Source organism: Solanum lycopersicum, chromosome 12 (genome assembly GCF_036512215.1).
Source record: "Solanum lycopersicum chromosome 12, SLM_r2.1".
Taxonomy (NCBI): Eukaryota; Viridiplantae; Streptophyta; class Magnoliopsida; order Solanales; family Solanaceae; genus Solanum; species Solanum lycopersicum.
In genome coordinates this window covers 65,724,998-65,744,824 of record NC_090811.1, presented here as the reverse complement: position 1 = coordinate 65,744,824, position 19,827 = coordinate 65,724,998, and the positions used below count along the sequence as shown (strand labels likewise).

The 19,827-nt window shown below is 33.0% G+C and overlaps 3 protein-coding genes across 10 annotated transcripts; all 3 read left to right on the top strand.

The window, feature by feature from the left end:
• The first annotated feature begins 1,226 nt into the window (after positions 1–1,226).
• Positions 1,227–6,107, top strand: LOC101251164 (uncharacterized). 6 transcript variants are annotated; one of them, XM_010316291.3, is made up of 6 exons: positions 1,227–1,369; positions 1,640–1,705; positions 3,126–3,261; positions 3,719–3,856; positions 3,967–4,088; positions 5,732–6,107. In XM_010316291.3, the coding sequence occupies exons 1-6, from the start codon at positions 1,242–1,244 to the stop codon at positions 5,883–5,885; spliced, it is 744 nt and encodes a 247-aa protein (XP_010314593.2). In that variant the 5' UTR covers positions 1,227–1,241; the 3' UTR covers positions 5,886–6,107. The 6 variants fall into 6 exon arrangements, with proteins under 6 accessions (XP_010314593.2, XP_019067235.1, XP_025884430.1 ...); XM_019211690.2 differs by having other exon boundaries at positions 5,723–6,107; XM_069292453.1 differs by lacking the exon at positions 1,227–1,369 and adding an exon at positions 1,370–1,443.
• Positions 6,108–9,643: 3,536 nt separating this feature from the next.
• Positions 9,644–13,592, top strand: LOC109119125 (uncharacterized). Of its 2 annotated transcripts, none has more exons than XM_026028763.2 (7): positions 9,644–9,934; positions 11,376–11,511; positions 11,600–11,737; positions 11,847–11,968; positions 12,113–12,170; positions 12,552–12,673; positions 13,110–13,592. In XM_026028763.2, exons 1-7 carry the CDS (start codon positions 9,885–9,887, stop codon positions 13,267–13,269), a joined length of 786 nt encoding a protein of 261 aa, XP_025884548.1. In that variant the 5' UTR covers positions 9,644–9,884; the 3' UTR covers positions 13,270–13,592. The 2 variants fall into 2 exon arrangements, with proteins under 2 accessions (XP_025884548.1, XP_025884547.1); XM_026028762.2 differs by having other exon boundaries at positions 13,107–13,592.
• A 1,615-nt stretch (positions 13,593–15,207) lies between these two features.
• On the top strand, positions 15,208–19,797 carry LOC101250582 (uncharacterized). Of its 2 annotated transcripts, none has more exons than XM_004252674.5 (15): positions 15,208–15,361; positions 15,669–15,790; positions 16,277–16,336; positions 16,593–16,712; positions 16,813–16,932; positions 17,084–17,225; positions 17,332–17,502; positions 17,733–17,888; positions 17,991–18,097; positions 18,188–18,278; positions 18,392–18,533; positions 18,629–18,782; positions 18,885–19,001; positions 19,148–19,274; positions 19,374–19,797. In XM_004252674.5, the coding sequence occupies exons 1-15, from the start codon at positions 15,320–15,322 to the stop codon at positions 19,623–19,625; spliced, it is 1,923 nt and encodes a 640-aa protein (XP_004252722.1). In that variant the 5' UTR covers positions 15,208–15,319; the 3' UTR covers positions 19,626–19,797. The 2 variants fall into 2 exon arrangements, with proteins under 2 accessions (XP_004252722.1, XP_010314591.1); XM_010316289.4 differs by lacking the exon at positions 15,208–15,361 and adding an exon at positions 15,362–15,481.
• The last annotated feature ends 30 nt before the right edge of the window (positions 19,798–19,827 follow it).

Genomic DNA, 19,827 nt, shown 5'->3' with positions numbered 1-19,827 from the left:
TTCATCTTATTTACTGGTTATAAAAAATCTCAGTTACTTTGTGTTTCTGAATGATTTATTAGAACCAGTAATTTCTGATTTTATAACACAGATTGGAAACAATCTTAAGGAAATTATTAGATCTGTGTTTCTGGTGGAGACAAAAATCTTTGTGATTTTATACTCCTTTAAGTCTGCAATTATATTTTTATTGCTTACTTATATTGTATCAATTTTGTTTATCAGAAATGGGACACTATGAATTCAGTGGACTTGATTTTCTTCCTAAATTTTCAATAAGAGTATTCCAGATTCTGGTACGTTTTTACAGATTAAATTATTTTTTACAAATAAATTTCTGTTCATCTTATTTACTGGTTATAAAAAATCTCAGTTACTTTGTGTTTCTGAATGATTTATTAGAACCAGTAATTTCTGATTTTATAACACAGATTGGAAACATGGAGCTCCCAACAGGATTTTCTCCATATCCAGGGCTTGAACCTAAGACCTCTGGTTAAGGGTAAAACAACCATTGCACCACAACTCATGTTGATGGGGGGGGGTTGTTTAGTTATCCGTGTTGTTCCACCTTCATATCTTGTACAAAAATAATAAATAGTTTCTCTTATAACTTATAATTGTATTAGTTATGTGGATTTCTAAATCGTAAATCAAATATCATATTGTATTATTTTTTCTTGAAACTTTCAAAATGACTTTAATTTGGACATAATTAGATAGCTAAATCTATAGTTTATTTAATTATGAACCGTAGCTATATATGCTAATAGGAGGAGAGAAGGGTGAGCGAAATAGAGAGAAGGAGGAGAGAGACAACCGATATCTGGAGGGAGAGAGGAGAGAAAGATACAATTATTTTGTATTGGCTGATAATGTATCACAAATACAATTGGTTTGTTTAAAAAGTTATTACTAGAAGGAGGAGACAGATGAGCGAGCGAGATCTAAGAAAGAGAGATACAACTAATTTATATATCTATCACTAATTATATCACATTTATATTTTATACAATTGATTTATACCGTGTGTATTTGTTTAATTACGGCTCGTGTCTATATACTAAAAGGAGGAGAGAAAGATGAACGAGATTGACAGGAGGAGAGAGAGAGGCAAGTGATATTCGAGGGGAGAGAGAGATGAGAGAAACATACAGTTATTTTGTATATTTATTGATAATTGTATCACAAATACAATAAATTTACTTTAAAAATTAATTGGTAGAAAAGGAGAGAAGCGAATGAAATCGAGAGAGTCGAGCGAAATCAGTAAATTTATATATCAATGTGAATACAATTGTATCAAAGACCATTATATTCCATTCTTTGATGCAAATAATCCAACTTTAAGCCCAAGAAGCCCATACCCGTAAGTGAACCAAATTCTAATACTTCCTCCGTTCACCGATCATTCATTCATAATTGCAATTCAGAGAATATTAGGTTGTTCTTCTATTCAAGCAAAATAATGGAATTTTGAACACAATTTATCTGAAAATTTTAATTAGAGTTAAATAATTTAAAATATAATCAAATGTATATATATATATACAAGATTCAATGAAAAAAAATTAATCTATCATCTTCTTTCTCGATTACTGAACTTTGATTTATCCCTTTTTCTCTGTTATTATTTCAGAGTTTCATTTTGCAGGAGGATAATGTCGGTAGCTTCTGATCAAGCCACAAGTATCTGCAGTTACTGGTAACTTGTTCTTAATTTTTGTTTTTTGAATATAGAAATGTTTAAAACTATAAATTCCATAATTATTTCACGTTTTTGGCCCCTTAGCTGGAATTTATATAGACACAAATATCTGGGTTTGTTTTTTTAGCTGCAATTTCATCCCCTTGTGAGGAATGAATGGTCTTTGAAGATGGGATACTAGTGTGCATTGACATCTAGGAGTAGTTGATTCCGTATCAATTTGTTTGTGTGATTTTGACCTGAGAAGTTTTGAATTTTGTGATGTTAAAGTAAAAGATATATTGAATCAGTGGTTTCACAAAGGGTGTCCAAGAGCTAAAGTGAAACTGTTCTTAGAAAGTGACTTTTTGCTACTAGTGAGATTCAAACACATGAAGACTTTAAATTTGTGTCTTTAATCTTTCAAGGCGCCTAAAATCACTAGGCTACATCATATTGTTGTGTCAAGGTACCAAAGTATGTTATTTAGCCACTTTATTTATTATTTTACTTGTATATACGGTATAATATTCTGATGAAGGTGTCCAATTGGACACTCTGTGACAAGGGGTGGCTACGCCACTGTATTGAATGTATAAAAATGTCTTTTAATCTGGTCTTGAATATGTCACGTGACAACTGACAAGTATCCTTCGAGGTGGCCCAGTGGTTTGGGCTTGGGATTTCCATGTTGGAGGTCTCAAGTTCGAAAACTCTTGCCAGCAAAAGCAAGGGGTTTCCTTCTGGGTCGAGCTTGTCCGCTCGGACTTGCCTAGTGCGGATTACTGTTCGGTTTGCGAGCTATTGCATAAGAGTGTGGTTTTAGCATGTGCGCATCCAAGGGGTGACACTAGCGGATTACCCTTGTCATCTAAAATAAAAATGTCTTGCGACAAGTTGAAATTAAAGAGTTGCCAAAAAAACACATAAGAGAGTAAATAAGATTTTCTTAGATCATTTCGATGAGCTCAGAATTTAATTATCGATGACTGGTTATGTTTCTAGCATGACCACTTGATCACCACTATATACTATAGGAATGATTTCTCTTATTAGTTGCAATTTGGGTTCACTAGCTAGCTACGGTCTAACTACCCATGAACTAGGTTGGGGTGAAAAATTCGATAATCCAAAACGTTGGTTAGAGTTTAAACCTTTCTCTAACAAGAGTGAGCTTGCAATGTGCATATGAGGTCCAATATGGAAAATTAAATACCAGCTAGGCTATTGGTGTGTAATTTGTATATTGTGATGTTGGCACAAGTGTTAACTGGTGTTTTACTCTTTCGATTTATTTTGCATGAGGGACGTGAGCTACACACGGATGTACTATCTAATCCTCATTTTCTAACAATGGAAGTTGAAGAGTTCATGTCTTTAATATATGATGAATGATCGCTGGGATTGTGGATAACACATTGTGAAATTTTGTTTCCAGTGACAGAGTAATTCCTTGTTCCAATCTCGATTTGCATGTTGCTCACTGCTCCCGGAAGCTTGAAAAATGTAAAATTTGTGGGGATGTGGTTCCAAAAAAACATGCAGAAGAACATTTCTTGAGCACTCATGCTCCGGTAAGTGAACCTATTTGTTTAATCTTGTCATTTTTTGTGAATGATGCCGTAGAATTTTACAGGGAACTTTTTCCCTTCTCTAATTACTTCTCAACTTTTACACACAAGGAATTCTCGAGTACCTATCACTGTATCGATTGATCCCAATATATATTAGTCCCTTTTGAGATAGATACAATTCTATTTCCTTTATTCTCCTTCCTGTTTGCTTCCAGATACTGTTTGTGTGAATATGCACATTTGTCAGCTATCGGTGTTTGTAAAAATACATATTTTTGTTCTTCGTTTCATGGCTGTGCAATACAAAAGAAAAGATAGAACTTAATTCTTAATTTCGCTAACATTAAGTATGGTGCAAGGTGTTGCTACTGAATTCTTTTCTCACTTCTTCAAAGCTGTTGTTCTTTAATAAGCCAGCTTCAAACTTTCTAATGTGATCTTATGCATGAATTATTAGGTAGCCTGTTCTTTGTGTAGTGAGACAATGGAGCGTGAGGTATTAGGTGTTCACAAAGGTGAAAATTGTCCACAAAGAATTGTAACATGCGAGTATTGCGAGTTTCCTTTGCCTGCAATTGATTTATTTAAGCATCAGGTTATATTTATAATTACTATCTATGATTGAACTTCTTTCTATTTTGTACTTTTTCTGGACTGTTTAAACTTCAGTATCCTGCTGTTATAATATCTGTATTCTTTTACCAGGAAGTATGTGGGAATAGAACAGAACTCTGTCATATGTGTAGCAGATATATTAGGCTCCATGAAAGAGATGTCCATGAGAGTAGATGCAATGGAGGCACAAATGTCATTGCAGAATCTTCCAGGTATGTGGACCTAAAGTTTGATTTAGTAGACATTTTTCATGTCTCCAAGGTCGTATTGAACTTTCCTTTCAAAGTTGAGTAGATTTGGTCATTTGGTGACGTTTATGAGGTCCAACTGAGTCCATTAGAAAGTGCATATCTCTGTCATTCTTACCTTAATGTAATTATTACTCAGACGTGCATTTCATGCTTATATTTTGCTTTTCCTCTCTTGTTGGTACAAGTGTTCTATGGATTTTGTCACAATGATAAGTGAGCACTGACTTACAAGACTTGAAACCCCTTCGTTAACCACCACCCCCCTCCAATTTGAGGACAAAAAGAAAACATAAATGTGGAAACATTCTGTATAGATGCACTGTGGTGTGTGGCCATGATATAGTGAGCCTAACCTCATCATGGCTAGATATGAAGGGTCCTTGGTTAGTGATCATGACTAATAAACCTGACATCATATAGGGTATTTGGTTCCAGCTTGTAATCTTTTCTTGATATGGTTTTGAGTCAACAACTGTTGCTCGCAACATGTCATGTTTGCTGGTTAGCAACTGTGACAAGGCATGCTACCATGTAATACTTTTCTGCTCTTTGAATCAATCCAACTTGACAGAAGCTCGTCTTCATGTGAAAATCAGTATTCTTTTTATACATAGCAACTAAAACACTACATGGTACTAGTTACATTGGTTTTAACACATGAATAATTCACTTAACCAACCGACTCCTGTGTTTATTAACTTTCATGGGAAGGCTGTAAAATCACACCTTTTCACTTATTATAATTTGAAAGCCATAAAGTTCTGCATAGGGCAGTGCGTGATCTAACAATTGCTCATTTTCTTATCAACTCTTTTGATCCTCAACTCCAGGTTTCTCATATAGTGTACTATATCTACAGGCCTATTTTTCTCAAATATGCGCCTAATCCACCTATGTAATAATACTGTAAATTTGACAAACTTAGAAGTCCCACAGTCTCTAAATATGTGAGAGCCATCTTCTATAAAAGAAGAAAGAATTCTTTGTAATAAGAGATGTCCAAATATATAAAGGGCGGACAAAGCTGGCTGGTAGAAGCAGAAAGCAAACACTTTCTTGATGGACATAGATAAGGTAGATGAAGGATTAACCACAAAGAAAGAAGAAAAAGAAGTTCCAGTGTAGCCTTAGAAAAAACTGGACTTGATCAATCCCCTTTACCAGGTAGGTAAAACATAAAGGAAACAAGCGTGTAGATATCTATATGTACGAACTGTATTCTGGCTAAGAAACAAGTGTATAAACATATGTCACCTTAGTCCTGGCCAAGTCTGACCTAAATTTTTATGATTGTTGTGTATGTTCATGTTTAGCACTACAAAATACGGTGTTTGGTTACCTGTTTACAATTCCGCATAACTAATACTACTATAGTATAACTCTAACCAACAACCAAACGACCCCTCAAGGTGCTCCTAAGCATAAGTCTTTCTCTTTACACTTCAATTGTTTCCATCATATGGCTCGTCTTATAAATGTAAATACATTTCTAAACCATTTACTAATACACTCTGCAACTGTACTATTGTCTATTGTGCTGCTATATCTTCTGCTCTGGTCTTTACTTTTTCGTCGTGTTTCTTGTATCTTTGAAGCAACACTAGTCTAGCTGAGAGAGATCGTCACGGTGCTCCTAGAAGGCAACCACACGAAGCTTCCAGGAAGCGGCTTCTATTCACAATTGCTATAACAGGCGTTGCTGTTTTGTTTGGCTCACTTCTTTACCAGAAAAAAACAGAAGACAGTCAAATGCCTTAGCATCTTTACTGTGATCCATCAACTGATATTATGATCCATCAACTGATATTATGTTTTAATTAGGAGTTCCAAGATTTCATAATGTAACTACAAAGAACTAACATGCAATCAAAGATATGAACAATTACTGTTTTATGTAAATCAATTTAAGTTTCTAGTTGATCAAAATAATGTAATTTGTCTTCTTGAAAATAATGCCATTCATGATGCCTATGACAATAATATGGACTTTGTTTTTATTTTAGTGGGAAACAAAAACACAAAAGCATATTATATACAATTATAGGGTAAACGTAAATTTATTTTTTATAATAATCATATATTATTATAAGTGGGAAGCTCCTAGCATCAAAGTTAGATTACTATTTTGCCCTTAAAATAAAATACAATTTAATTAAATATCTAATTATTACTTAAATAGTATATAGTTATCATTGTTTTAAAAACTTTTTCCATTAAAAGATTACATCAAATTCTTTACTTTATCAATTAATTATGTCCAGAATTGAGAGAAGATAGAAAGTTGGAAAAAATAATTTAATATAGACCGAATTCATTGGAATGTATAAATTAAATAATAATAGTTCTTTGGCAATTAAAACGTTACCAAGAATTACTGAATAAATGTTTGCATTTTGAATAGGCACAATATAGAATAAAAATTGAATATGAAGGGCCAATCCCCACTATTACACAGGAATCAGTTTCGAAATTAAAGTTGAATTTTAAAGGTCATTATCTAATACTATTTAAGACCAACTTATTAAGATGGATGAGATTAGATGAAAAAAAGGAAATCACATAATTCAATATAGAGAAGAAAAGAGAGTTGAAAGCTGCAAATGAGGGAAACTAAAAAAAATGTTGGAAGCTGCTAATCAAGAGAAGAAACAAAAGTAGCGGAAAAAAAAGTAGATTAAATACAGTCTTTACGTTAATATGTTTGACGTCAAGAATAAGAAAGTTACTATTTGTTATTTATTCATCAGAATGTGAAAACTTGTTTTGCAATATATATGATCTAACTCCTCAAACTTGCTTTCTTTTTTTCCCCATTTTTATTAATTCGTATAACTGTAGACTTTAAATTTAGTTATCATCGTGAGCCTTTGGGATAGTAAATATGAATTCAAATTTCTCATTCTTCTTCTTTCCTTGGCTTGTGTATTTTAATGTCATGTGTTTTTTAATATTTTGAACTTCCTTTTAAGTGATTTTTTAAAAATTCTTTTCGAATATTATTTGCCCTTAAATTGCAAAAGATTTGTTTAGAAGATATAATGTGACTGAACATTTTTGTCAATACAATATTTTGATGAATTGGGTAATAATATTCTCTTTTCTTCTTTTTGAGTAAAGAATGATAATATTCATCTTAATAGGAAAATTTAACAAACTTCCTGAGAACTTGCAAATCATAAATATACAAAACAGAAGTTTGTATCATAGATGACTTGCTTTATCAATTTTATAATGTGAAAGATTATTAATTATAGATCAATTCTTTTTTATTATTAAAACTTACTTTTAGTAATTAAAATATATTGATTCCTCTCATATAATAGAAGGTTTATTTTTCATAATACATTAAAAATATCAAATCTAACATAAAATTTTTATGTTATATTTTATGAAGAGATATATCTTATGTCAAACTTGCATACAAAAGAATTTAAACTTTGAACTTAACATTATTTTATGTGTGCTTCACTATGATATATGTACTTATATAAATTAATTTTTAATGTCAATTAGAAGAAAAACGTGCAACGCACGTTCCCAGGACTAGTATTATTATAAGTGGGAAGCTCCAAAGTGAAAAGTTGAATTATCATTTTACCCCTACACAAATTGAAAGGCTATAAAATATTTAATTAAACTCATCTAATATAATTAATTAAATATTTTTATCTTTAAATAATGAAAATACTTCTTTGATAATTTGTGTAAGAAAAAGTAAATATATATTTAAATAAATGCTAATTATCATATTGACTACAATACAATGAATGTTTAATTTCAAGATTGATTCTTCATATTCTTGTATTTATATTAGTACATATATTGAATAATTATAGTCAGCCGCTTCAACTTTAAACAATAACTACAAATTTAGTTTTTTTAAAGAATAAAATATAAAGTGTCCTTTCACTTCTTCTATAAAGAAATTCAATGATATTTTAATAATCTTTTTATAACTTTGACTTTTGAATTTCTATATCTTGACTATAAATATCATTTTGTGCTTCACTAATTTTTCCATACTTAAATTGTTCCATGATATATGGTGTCTTAGTTTTTATGATAGCTAATTCTCTGCACTCCTTGTATCTTAATATTTGTTTGATAATTTTATCGTATATTAATTAAGATCTGTTTAAATTTCTCTTCTATGTGTTCAAGTGAAATTTTTATTTTGTGTTATTATATTAGAAATGAAGATGTTATACATTTGTTGATGTTCATTAATAATATATTTGTTACTTTCACCTTTCATCCATGGAATGGGTTAATGACATATTCATGACAATCCTTTCAGTCTCTCAATTATATCCTATCAAAAGATATTTTGAATAATTGGAAGAGAATAAAGAAAGTTGTCATCTCTTACCTGTCTATATTTTTTGTACTTTTTTCTTTCATATTGTTATTTTTAGCTTCATTTTAATATTTTTGTTGATTTCTTTAGAGGTATTCTTTTATTTACCATTAAAAAATCTCTATTTTCTTTTCCGAGTTAATTCCTATTTGATAAATAAATAACTACAAATAAAAAATTATTGTACACAATAAGACTTTCTTTGCATGGTTGAAAATTGTTCTTGCTTTGGTGACCACAAATGTAAGTTGTATAGCTTTTAAAATACTTTATTCCTGATTTACTATTTTATTTTACAAACTTTATAGTAAAAAATAGAGTTATTAGTTCTACTAAAAGTGTGAAGCAACAAAGTTAAAGGTTGGATTACTAAAATAATCCTATAACTTTGTATAGAGTATAACACTCTTTGAAAATATAAAATATGAAGAGTTTGAAGGGTTACTTAATAATTAAATACACTTAATTCAATATACCATATTAATCTACTAAAAGTCTTTAGCTACTGGTGAAATATGTAAAGATGTTTGAGACTTTAGTTCCCCTCATTCACTTTCTTTCATTTAATTCATTTTAATTCTAACATGAAGTTTAAGTTCAAATTGTCTAATTTAATTGATTATTTTTCTCTTAGTTAAGTTAAGACTCATCTTTACAAGAAAAAAATACATATATCTTTCAATACAAAAGAAATGCTTTGTTGATTTTCTTGTAAAGAAAATTTGAGATAGCTGCAATATGAGTATGCCTTCTAGCTTGCCTATTATTTCTTATATATGTGAAAGTTCTTTATGTATTTTTTTTAATTAATTGTTGTAATTTGTTACTATTTTTTTTGTTGATCCATTTTTATTCTATCAGTAAATTACTAAATCAAAATGTACAACACACATTTAACAGATAATTATTTTTCTTTCGCACTATTTGTGGTTTCTTCGTCTTTAATATCAAAAAGGTCATACAAACACATCGTTACAACAACTTCATGCAACTTAACTTGGGACACACGTGCAACGCATGTGCCCGAAACTAGTAATATAATAGGCATCATAGTCCTAATAGGTTAGAGTTAGGGTTGAAGAGGTTTTATCTTTTCTTTATTTATATATAAAATATAAATACAATGAGAAAAAAATTCTTCCAAATATTATTGGTCTTCTTCTGTTTCAAGTTTGTCTGATTTTTGCTGATTCTCGGTTGTTTTTTCTATTTAAGCAATGTGAAATTTTAATTGGAATTAAACAAAGTCAGATAGAGTTGAATTTATATTAGATTATTCAATAGTGTTTTTTTTTTAATTATTAGTCAAATTCTCATCTTCCTTCTCGATTGATAAATTTTGATTCATCCCTTTTTTTCTTTGTTATTAGAGGTTTTAATCAAATTACTTTTAGAGGGGAATGATGGATGTAGCTTCTGATCATCAAGCCACAAGCATTTGCACTCACTGGTAAGTTGCATATAATTGTTGTTATAAAGCTATTTTGAGATAACTCGTGCTAGATAAATTCGGTGTGACGAGCTCGACCAGTAAGCAAGTTCCTTACTTTCACGGGCGGTGTGATGAGTTCGACCAGTAAGCAAGTTCTTTACTTTCGCGGGTAAGGGGTTTCGTGAAATCCCAAACCCAAACCAGTGAACCAGCCTAAATATAGTCAATAGTGGAGTAAATTTCTCAAAAATCACTTTTGTAAATATTTATGTTTAGCAAAGTTAATTTAATTGTGTATCAATACATGAAGTCATTAAATTTAGAAGTAATGGTGAAAAAACATCTAATTATGCTAAGTTCAAGTGTGTCTTTTACCATAATACAGGACCTTAATATATTTTTTTATGTCACATAGACAGGAAACACAAGTAATAAAATACTTAAAAAACCCAACATCAAATTGACATGTTTTTCCATTGTATTCCTTTTTCTCATAAATACTTTGATTTGATGTACACGAGTTGGAGTTTTTCGGAAATAACCTTTCTCCCTTTCCGAGGGAAGGGTAAGGGTAACTGCGTACTTAGATGTGATGTACTTGAGTTGGGGTTTTTTGGAAACAACCTTTCTACCTCTCCGAGGTAAAGGTAATGTCTGTGTACATTCTAGTGTCTCCAAAACCCCGCTTGTGGATTACACTGGGTATGTTATTATTTCATGTTTTTTGTTAGCTTTGCTGGAATTAATAAAGACAATATTTGGGTTTTGTTTTAGCTGCAACTTCTTGTCCCTAGATGGGATGCTAGTTTGCATTGACAATTTGATACACCATACTGATGTGTTTAAGTGCAAGGATGCTCAAGTGTGATAGGTTGGTTGTAGTCAACGGTTAGAAGAGGTGGAGATAGGCCGAAGAAGAACTGTGAGCGATGATTAGACAAGATATGACACAACTTTAGATGACCGAGAATGACCTTAGATAGGAATGTATGAAGGTTGAGGATTAGGGCAGAAGGTTAGTAAGTAACTGAGTGTGTTGTCACACTTTGTGTGGAAGAGGCAGGGGTCTAGGCTCCTCTCCTCTTCTTTTTAGTTGAATTCTTTAGTTATCGCGTAGTTTCTTATTCTTCGATGTGCACCACTAACTGTTGCTACATTTGTTACTTTATTGTCTTATATTTCTTACAATCATATGTCAGATACATTTCTTTTGTGCCGATCGAGGGTCTACTAAAAGTAGCCTCGCTACCCCATAAAGGTTGAATACGGTTCACATATTCTATACTCTCCAGACTCCACTTGTGGGATTACACTAGATATGTTGTTGTAATTCATTTCGTAGCGGGGTTGTGAGCTACAGGAAAATGTGGATTTAGTCAATCATATCATGCTAAATATGATCTTTTCCTATGTTGTGTTATTATTCATAATTTGCTGATTTGAATCGTTCTGTTTCCAGCGACAGAGCGATTCCTTCTTCCAATCTCGATTTGCATGTTGCTCACTGCTCTCGAAAGCTTGAAAGATGTAAACTCTGTGGAAATATGGTTCCGAAAAAACATGCAGATGAACATTTCTTGAGTACTCATGCTCCTGTAGGTGAACCTATTCGTTTTTCATCCCGTGTATTGTATTGCTTGCTCATTGATCTCTTCGATCCTTTTTATGCATGTTAATTTTCAGGTATCTTGTTCCTTGTGTAGCGAGACTATGGAGCGTGAGGTATTAGCCGTTCACAAAGGTGAAAATTGCCCACAAAGGCTTGTGGCATGTGAGTATTGCGAGTTTCCATTGCCTGCAACTGATTTATTTACGCATCAGGTTATAATGACTATCTATGATTTAGCTGCTTGATCTATTTTGTACCTTTTATCGTTAAATGATTGAACGATAGAATCCTGTTGTTATAATATATGCATTCCTTTACCAGGATGTATGCGGGAATAGAACAGAACTCTGCCAGCTGTGTAACGGATATATTAGGCTCCGTGAAATAATGGTCCATGAGAGTAGATGCAATGGAGGCACAGATTACATCTCGGGATCTTCCAGGTATTACGAGCCTAACATGTTCATTTAGTTGGGATTTTTCGCGTCTCCAAGGTCGTTTTGAACATTTCTCTCAAAGTTGAGCAGATCTTTGATTGTGTAGTTGTATATTTCATCATTTGCTAATTTGAATTGTTATGTTTGCAGTGACGGATCGATTTCTTCTTCTAATGCAGAAGAACAATTTTTGAGCAATGATGCACTGGTAAGTGAAGAGAATCAAAACTGTCTCGTTATATTATTTTAAGTTTCCTATTCCTCATTTACTCGTAACGTTTGCTTAATAAATCACATTACCATACACATTTTTTGTTAATGTTGACCTTCTCAAATGCCTCGGTGATTCGTGCTATCATCAAAGCTAACATTTTAGCGTTCAGCCTGTCCTGCACCTAGTTTCAGGGCTTGAGAGTGCTTGAACGAAGTCTTTAAGAACATTCGATCTAAGATATGCCTCTTTCATCTTCTAAAGTTTTTGCATTTGATGAAGATATATGTTTTGTTCTCCCGCTCACCTGCTATGCCTCTGTCATTCTGTTCTGTTTTCGAGTACCCTGCTGTTATAATATTTGCAATCGTTAAGCAGGAAGCTTGTGGGGATAAAACAGAACGCTATCATCTGTGTAGCAGATATATTAGTCTCCGTGAAAGAGATGTTCATGAGAGAAGGTGTAATGGAGACACAGACATCAATTCAGAATCTTCCAGGTATACAAACCTGAAATTTTGATTCAGTAGATACTTTTCATGTCTCTCGATAGTCGTCTTGAACTTTCCTTTCAAAGTTGAGTAGATTTGGCTTTGATTCTTTGGTGATGTTTATGAGGTCCAACCATTAGTCCATCGGAAACATGCATCTCTCTGTCATTCATACCTTAATGTAATCGTCGCTCAGACATGCCTTTATTTTGCCTTTCGTCTCTTGTTTTGGTACGAGTGGTCTATGGATCTTGTCTCAACGATTAGTGTGCACTGATACCTGTATAACTCTAACCAGCAACCAAATGACCATGTGGTCGTTCATGTTACTTGCTCATATGTGTCTTTTCTCTTTACATTTCAATTGTTTCCATATATCTTATGTTCGTGTGGCAAGTTCACTGGTCTTTGCTTTTTCGTCGTGTTTCTTGTATCTCTGTAGCAGCACTAATCCGGCTGAGAGAGATCGCGGTGCTTCTAGAAGGAAGCTCCGTGCAGTTCCCGAGACGCGGCTTCTATTTACAACACTTGCAATAACAGGCAGTGCTGTTTTGGTAGGCACACTTGTTTTCCAGAGGAAAACTGAAGACACTCAAGCTTCCTAGCAGATTTACTGTAATGATCCCATCAACTTATACTTTTATCAAGTTAAAATAACAATATCCGAACCTTCGGGGTGGCCCAGTGGTTTGAGCTTGGGACTTCTATGTTGGAGGTCTCAAGTTCGAAACCCCTTGCCAGCGAAAGCAAGGAGTTTGCCTTTACCTCTCTTATGTGGTTTGCGAGCTATTGCATAGGAGCAGGGTTTCACCCTGTGCGCACCCAAAAGGAGTAGCGGTTGCGGGTTTCCCTTGACGTAAAAAAAAATAACAATATCCGCGTCTTAGAGTTATTTACTTGTTAAACTTTATATATGTTTAAGTGTCTACTTGTGTTATGTCTTTTATTTTGACTTGTCCATCTTAAATTTTGCATGTTCTTTAAGACGTAATGATTAATATATGTATTTTATCACGAGATACATGTATTATTTTAAGTTAGGATAAAGTATAAAAAATATTATATTTCTATCTTGATATATGAAATATTTATTTTTATTATTGTGAATAAGTAAAATGGAGATATATAAGTGAAAATGACATAGTGAAAGAGGGGAAACGAGTACGAAACCTAACTATAGGTGGACCACAATTCTCACTTGTCTTATCTTTAAAAAAAATATTCAAATTAAATCGTGAATAAAAAACAATTTTATTATAACGATATTAATATTATGTTTGTACACCCCTTAATAATTATGATAATTTTTTAGTATAATTTAGAATTGAAAATTAATATCTTTAGTTCAAAATAGAGTTTAGTAGTTGAAAGAATAATTTTGATTGTTATTAATAAAAAAATTGGTGAATTTAGTAAAAGTAAACAAAAAAAAATATATTCTAATCATTGATAAACATTAATCTACCTCGCAATTTCAATTCGAGATAAAATACATGTTAAAAAGACTATCAATTCAATTTCATAACTAATTGTTACGTTTCAATAAAATCCAATTCTGATATGAAAATTCAAATTTAAATATGAAAAATGAAAAAAAATAAAAAAAAATATAACTAATAATAGAGTGTAATGAGGAAAACATACGACAAAATGAAGCTTGTTTTGTCTTTTTGAGACAGATTCAGATTTATCTCTTCTACGTTAAGCATTCTAACAATTATTCCTTTTCAAAAAATTCAACTCGTGAACACTTCAATTTATCAACTTTCATGTTGGGTTTAAATTATACTCGCTCGGTTATTAATTATTTGTTTACTTTTAAATTGATCTATATATTAAAAAATAATTAATATAATGAATTTGTCATTTTATCTCTATTAATTACGAATAGAATGAATTAAAAATTAAAGATTTTCAAAAGTTCTAAATTTTTCAATGTAATTAATTGAGAATATAATAAGTAAAAAAATAGTCCTTTCTTTATTTGTCAAAATGAACAAGTAATTAGGAATAACTAAAATAGAAAAATTGGATAAGTAATTAGAGATCGAAGTAGTATATACTTACTATGTAGTAAGTAAATTTTTGGACAAATAATCAAGTATACTCCGAAGAATCCTAAATGATTTATAGATACTCTCCATCATACTTTTAAGACATTGGTGTTCCTTTCGTTCAAAAACTAAAGTATATATGTCCTTCACTCTAAGGGAAGACTATATAGAAATACGTGGCGCAATCTTATCCGTCGATATGATATTTAATAAATGTCGGATCAGTGGATAGGATTGTGACACGTGTATGTCCGTTATTATAAAAGATATATATGCTCTAATTTTTTAAACGGCAGAGACACGAATATTTTAAAACTATACCGAAGAATATCTTTCTACTATTTACGATAATTCAAAGTATATTTATCCTTTTTCGCTAAAAGTTTTTTTCACATGATGTCAATAGGTAGGAGCAAGTAGACAAACTTTACAGTACAACTATGGCCTATGGGGTCAATGGCATGTGTTTATGGTGTTAATAATTCAAATTTGCATCACAATCAGCCAATAATACTCAAAACAAAAGGACTTACATTTTCATGTAAAACAATTTTCTAAATATCTTTCTTTTTATTTCTTTTTAGGTTACTTTAGGGAAACTATGTCTTCTACAGGACTGCTGTTAAATGCTCAAAATGATTATGTAAAGTTTTTTTCCTTTTAGAACATACTTCTATTCATTTTTTTATTTTCATAATAATTTCCTCCTCTGTTTTGCTTGTTGTTGTTCTTCTTTTCTTTTTTTTTGAGGGGATGGATTTAGGTAAGGGCCAAGAGGAGTGTGGGATACAAAGATTGAATTTTTAATGAGGAAATTTCATAAATAGCTATAATTTGAAGCATAATTATCTTTTGTAGTTATAGTTTGCTTGATTACGATTCATAGCTACTATTTTATGAGTAGTAAAGTCTTGATTTTGATATCTTTTTAAGAGTGTTTTGTGTTGTAGGTGGTGATAAATAATGGAGTTGTGGAAATAACTTGGACAAATCCAGGAGGAATTATCAAAGGGATAAAGTACAAGGGAATTGACAACTTGTTAGAAGAAAAGAATAAAGATTTAAATGGAGGGTAAGTTAGATAGAAGGTGTAATATGTTGTTTCTTGTGCTTCGATTATCGTATTATTTTGTTGTAGTTCCTGTTCAGTGTCAGAGTGGGTAAAAGTGGGTCCCACATTAATTGGGAATGGACTGGTGGTCTCGAACTTGGACAATCCTCCCCTCGTGAGCTAGCTTTTGTGGTTGAGTTAGGCCCAGATATCATATCTTTTACATTCAGAATGTTTTGTTATGCTTTCACATCCGTTTATTCTTTTTTTGCTTTGGAATGTTTAGAAACAACCTCTGAGGTGCGTACACTCTACCCTCCACATACCCCACTGTATGGAACTATATTGGGTTATGTTTGTTGTTGTATAATCAAAGAAATCTGTCTTTGAGGATGTACAAAAGCTGAGTCTGTGTTTGTATCATTTTATTTAAGATGATAATCCATGTTTTTTTTACAACCATAGTTGAAGAGGTAGTGATTTATCTGATGCTGTTGAAACAAACAGGTTTTGGGACCTTAACTGGAGCGAGTCGAGTAATACAAAAACAAGGGGAAAGTTTGACACGTATGTATTCTTTACTCTCATCCTTTTCCCTACCGTAAAAGTTAATGTTCACCCTTAAGCTATGTTGCTCGGACTTTTCAAAAAATGCCTAGAGGGTAATACTGAAACCTCCAAAAGTAGTGCATTTTTTAAGGATCCGACAGGGGTGCAAGCTCAGTTTTGGGAAGTCAAAGCAGTACAGTGAATTAACCGAGGTTAAGAAGTTTAGAGATTGTTTTATCATCCTTCTTTTCGTTTGTGTCGATTATTGATGCAGGATACAAGGGACAGATTTGCAAGTTATAGTGGAAAATGAGGAGCAAATTGAGCTTTCATTCACAAGAATGTGGAGTTCAGAAGTCCAGGGTGAACAAGCTCCTTTGTATATTGATAGGAGGTTCATGTCGAATTTAGATTGTTTTCTTCTAATCGTTTGAGTATAATTCGTCATTAATGGACTACTAGGGTTCTTAGTTACTGATACAGATTATTTGCAGGTTTGTAGTATTTCGTGATGTTCCGGGATTTTATTCATATGCCATCTTTGAGCACACGAAAGACATGCCTGCTTTCCACCTTAACACAACGAGAATTGCTTTCATGCTCAATAAAGAAAAGTAAGAATCTCCATAGCTATATTTGGGATGTAGTCTGAAATGCATCAAAATGTTGTTTCCTTGAGGATGTAAAAATGATGAAATTCTAACAAAATGAAATCGAGAACGGAAACAAGAAGTAACTCTCAATGATAACTTCTGGCGTTTCCAGGTTTCACTACATGGTCATAACAGATGATAGACAAAGATTTATGCCTAGTGCAGAAGACCGACTTCCAGGTAGAGGCGAACCATTAGCCTATCCTGAAGCGGTTCTCCTTGTCGATCCTATTGAGCCAGAGTTCAAAGGAGAGGTATTATACTTGAGGGAATTTACAGCATTAAATGAGTAAGGCTGTAGTGTAAATTAGAGGTTATAGTGAACTTAATATACTGTCTCTTTTGGATCCTCAACTGCAGGTGGATGACAAATATCAGTATTCACTTGAAAACAAAGATAATCAAGTGCATGGATGGATATCTTTTGACCCTCCTGTGGGGTTTTGGCAAATTACTCCGAGCAATGAATTTCGAACAGGAGGGCCATTTAAACAAGATTTAACCTCCCACGTGAACCCGACCACCCTTGCTGTAAGCAGTTATCATGCTAATGTTTGTTCGATTATAGACAGTTTCCGTGAAAAATATGCATTTAGTTCTTTTGTGATCCTCAGTATCCTCTATAGCGGTTGGCGAGCAATCAAAGGCATACAATAGTTTATATGAACACAATCACATAGTGAACTTTGGCAGACTTCATTCATATGATTCATCTAAACTATAACTCCCTACAAGTAATTTCTTTTTTAAAAAAATTGCAGATATTTCTAACTTCCCACTATGCTGGTACAGAGCTTCTGGTAAAATTTGAAACTGGGGAGGAGTGGAAGAAAGTCCTCGGCCCCGTGTTCACATATTTTAATTCTGTATCAGACAAAGACATGGCTCTATCTCTTTGGGATGATGCGAAAAGACAGGTCAGGAACAAAGAAAACACAGATGTTGAAATCACAAAAGTAAATCAGTATAGAGAATAATGATTCTTAACTTGACATAGTTTCACATTTTATATTATTCAGATGAACGAAGAAGTCGAATCCTGGCCTTACAGTTTCCCAACTTCTGAAGAGTTTCCTAAGTGTGATCAAAGGGGCGTAGTTAGAGGTCGATTGCTTGTGCAAGACAGGTACCGTCCTCTCTTACCTTAATTCCACATTTTGCATTTCCAGGTTCTGTAACTATGTCGTCTGAGTTAGTCTTATGATCTTATGGACAGATACTTGAGCAAAGAAAATTTACCTGGTAAAGCTGCATCTGTAGGACTAGCAGCGCCAGGAGACGCTGGATCATGGCAAAGAGAGAATAAGGTACTTTTCTCTATCGCTCTGAATTGAACGAGAAATACAGTGCCTTATAAGTAAACAAGCTCATCTAACCTGTATCATTCAGTTAAAACTACTAACAGACATGATATGCATAGGGTTACCAATTTTGGACTACGACAGATGAGGATGGCTGCTTTGTCATTAAGAACATACGTGCAGGGTCATATAATCTTTACGGAGTGGTGCCTGGATTTATCGGAGATTACAAGTATGAAGTTGTAATAACTTTAACAGAAGGTTCTATTAAGTAGCTGCAATTTGAATTAGAATCTATGCTGAAACTTTCTGAGTTATCAAATAACTTCTAACCATGATAATTCATATGAATACAGGTTCTGATATTGAGCTGGGTGAGATTGTTTATGAGCCTCCAAGAGATGGTCCTACCTTATGGGAGATCGGTATCCCTGACCGCTCTGCTGCAGAATTTTATATTCCTGATCCAAACCCGAAATATGTTAACAAACTTTACCTAAATCAAGACAAGTGAGACCCCTATAGGCCCTTACCAACTTCTTAAATTTAAACAGGCTAACTTTTGTACAATTGGTAACTGAAAGAAAACATTCTGTCGTAACTTTATGCCAGATTTAGGCAGTATGGTTTGTGGGAGAGATATGCTGAGTTATATCCCGAGAACGATTTAGTCTACACAGTTGGAGTTAGTGACTATCAGAAAGACTGGTTCTTTGCTCAGGTTAACAGGTACTTTGTCTAACATTTTCCCCAAAACTCATATTTCTTATTCATAAGTAATCGTAAAACTGTTGCTACTGATGACTTTCTTTAGACTCTCAAGTTATTCCAAGACTCCGAAGACATGATCAGTGTGTAAATACTTGTATGTGTAGGGAAATAGGTGACAATGTATATCAAAGTAGTACATGGCAAATCAAGTTCAAGATTTGTAATGTAGATCAAGATGGAACATACACATTGCGCGTAGCACTTGCAGCTTCTAATCATGCTGAATTGCAGGTATCATACAAATTTCTTACATAATGTTAACATAAATTGAATTGGTTGGTGCCATTGTATTCACTTGAAATTAACATGAGCTGAAACTTTTTGTAAAAGGTTCGGATCAACGATCCAACAACAGATCCTCCCCTACTTTCAACTGGAGAAATTGGAGGAGACAATGCAATTGCAAGACATGCTATTCATGGGATCTATTGGTTGTTTACTGTAACGATACGTGGTTCTCTACTTTTGGGAGGAGAAAACACCATATTTTTGACACAAGCAAAGACAGCCAACGCGTTCCAAGGGATTATGTATGACTATATTCGCTTGGAAGGTCCCTCGTGCCAGAACGGAAACCTCTGATTAATTCTTTTTCACCATATTTGTAAAGATTACATTAATTTGATAAAGAATTCTTTGTATTGAATGGCCTGAGGATTTTATGTTAATATGTGACTACCAGATTGGGAGACAAGTTTTTATACATCAAATAATAAAGGGAAAAGGCTTAAATGTCATCGAGCTTTTAGAAAAAGACTCATTGATATCTTCCGTTAAAAGTTTG

Excerpts from the sequence above, each read along its gene's own strand:
- LOC109119125 (XM_026028762.2), top strand. The coding sequence starts at position 9,885 with ATGATGGATGTAGCTTCTGATCATCAAGCCACAAGCATTTGCACTCAC. Across the intron at positions 9,935-11,375 it reads ACAAGCATTTGCACTCACTG|CGACAGAGCGATTCCTTCTT; the intron begins GTAAGTTGCATA and ends TTCTGTTTCCAG. Across the intron at positions 11,969-12,112 it reads TACATCTCGGGATCTTCCAG|TGACGGATCGATTTCTTCTT; the intron begins GTATTACGAGCC and ends TTATGTTTGCAG.
- LOC101251164 (XM_019211690.2), top strand. The coding sequence starts at position 1,242 with ATGAAATCGAGAGAGTCGAGCGAAATCAGTAAATTTATATATCAATGT. Across the intron at positions 1,370-1,639 it reads AGCCCAAGAAGCCCATACCC|AGTTTCATTTTGCAGGAGGA; the intron begins GTAAGTGAACCA and ends TTATTATTTCAG. Across the intron at positions 4,089-5,722 it reads GTCATTGCAGAATCTTCCAG|CAACACTAGTCTAGCTGAGA; the intron begins GTATGTGGACCT and ends GTATCTTTGAAG.
- LOC101250582 (XM_004252674.5), top strand. The coding sequence starts at position 15,320 with ATGTCTTCTACAGGACTGCTGTTAAATGCTCAAAATGATTAT. Across the intron at positions 18,279-18,391 it reads CATGGCAAAGAGAGAATAAG|GGTTACCAATTTTGGACTAC; the intron begins GTACTTTTCTCT and ends TGATATGCATAG. Across the intron at positions 18,534-18,628 it reads TGTAATAACTTTAACAGAAG|GTTCTGATATTGAGCTGGGT; the intron begins GTTCTATTAAGT and ends ATATGAATACAG.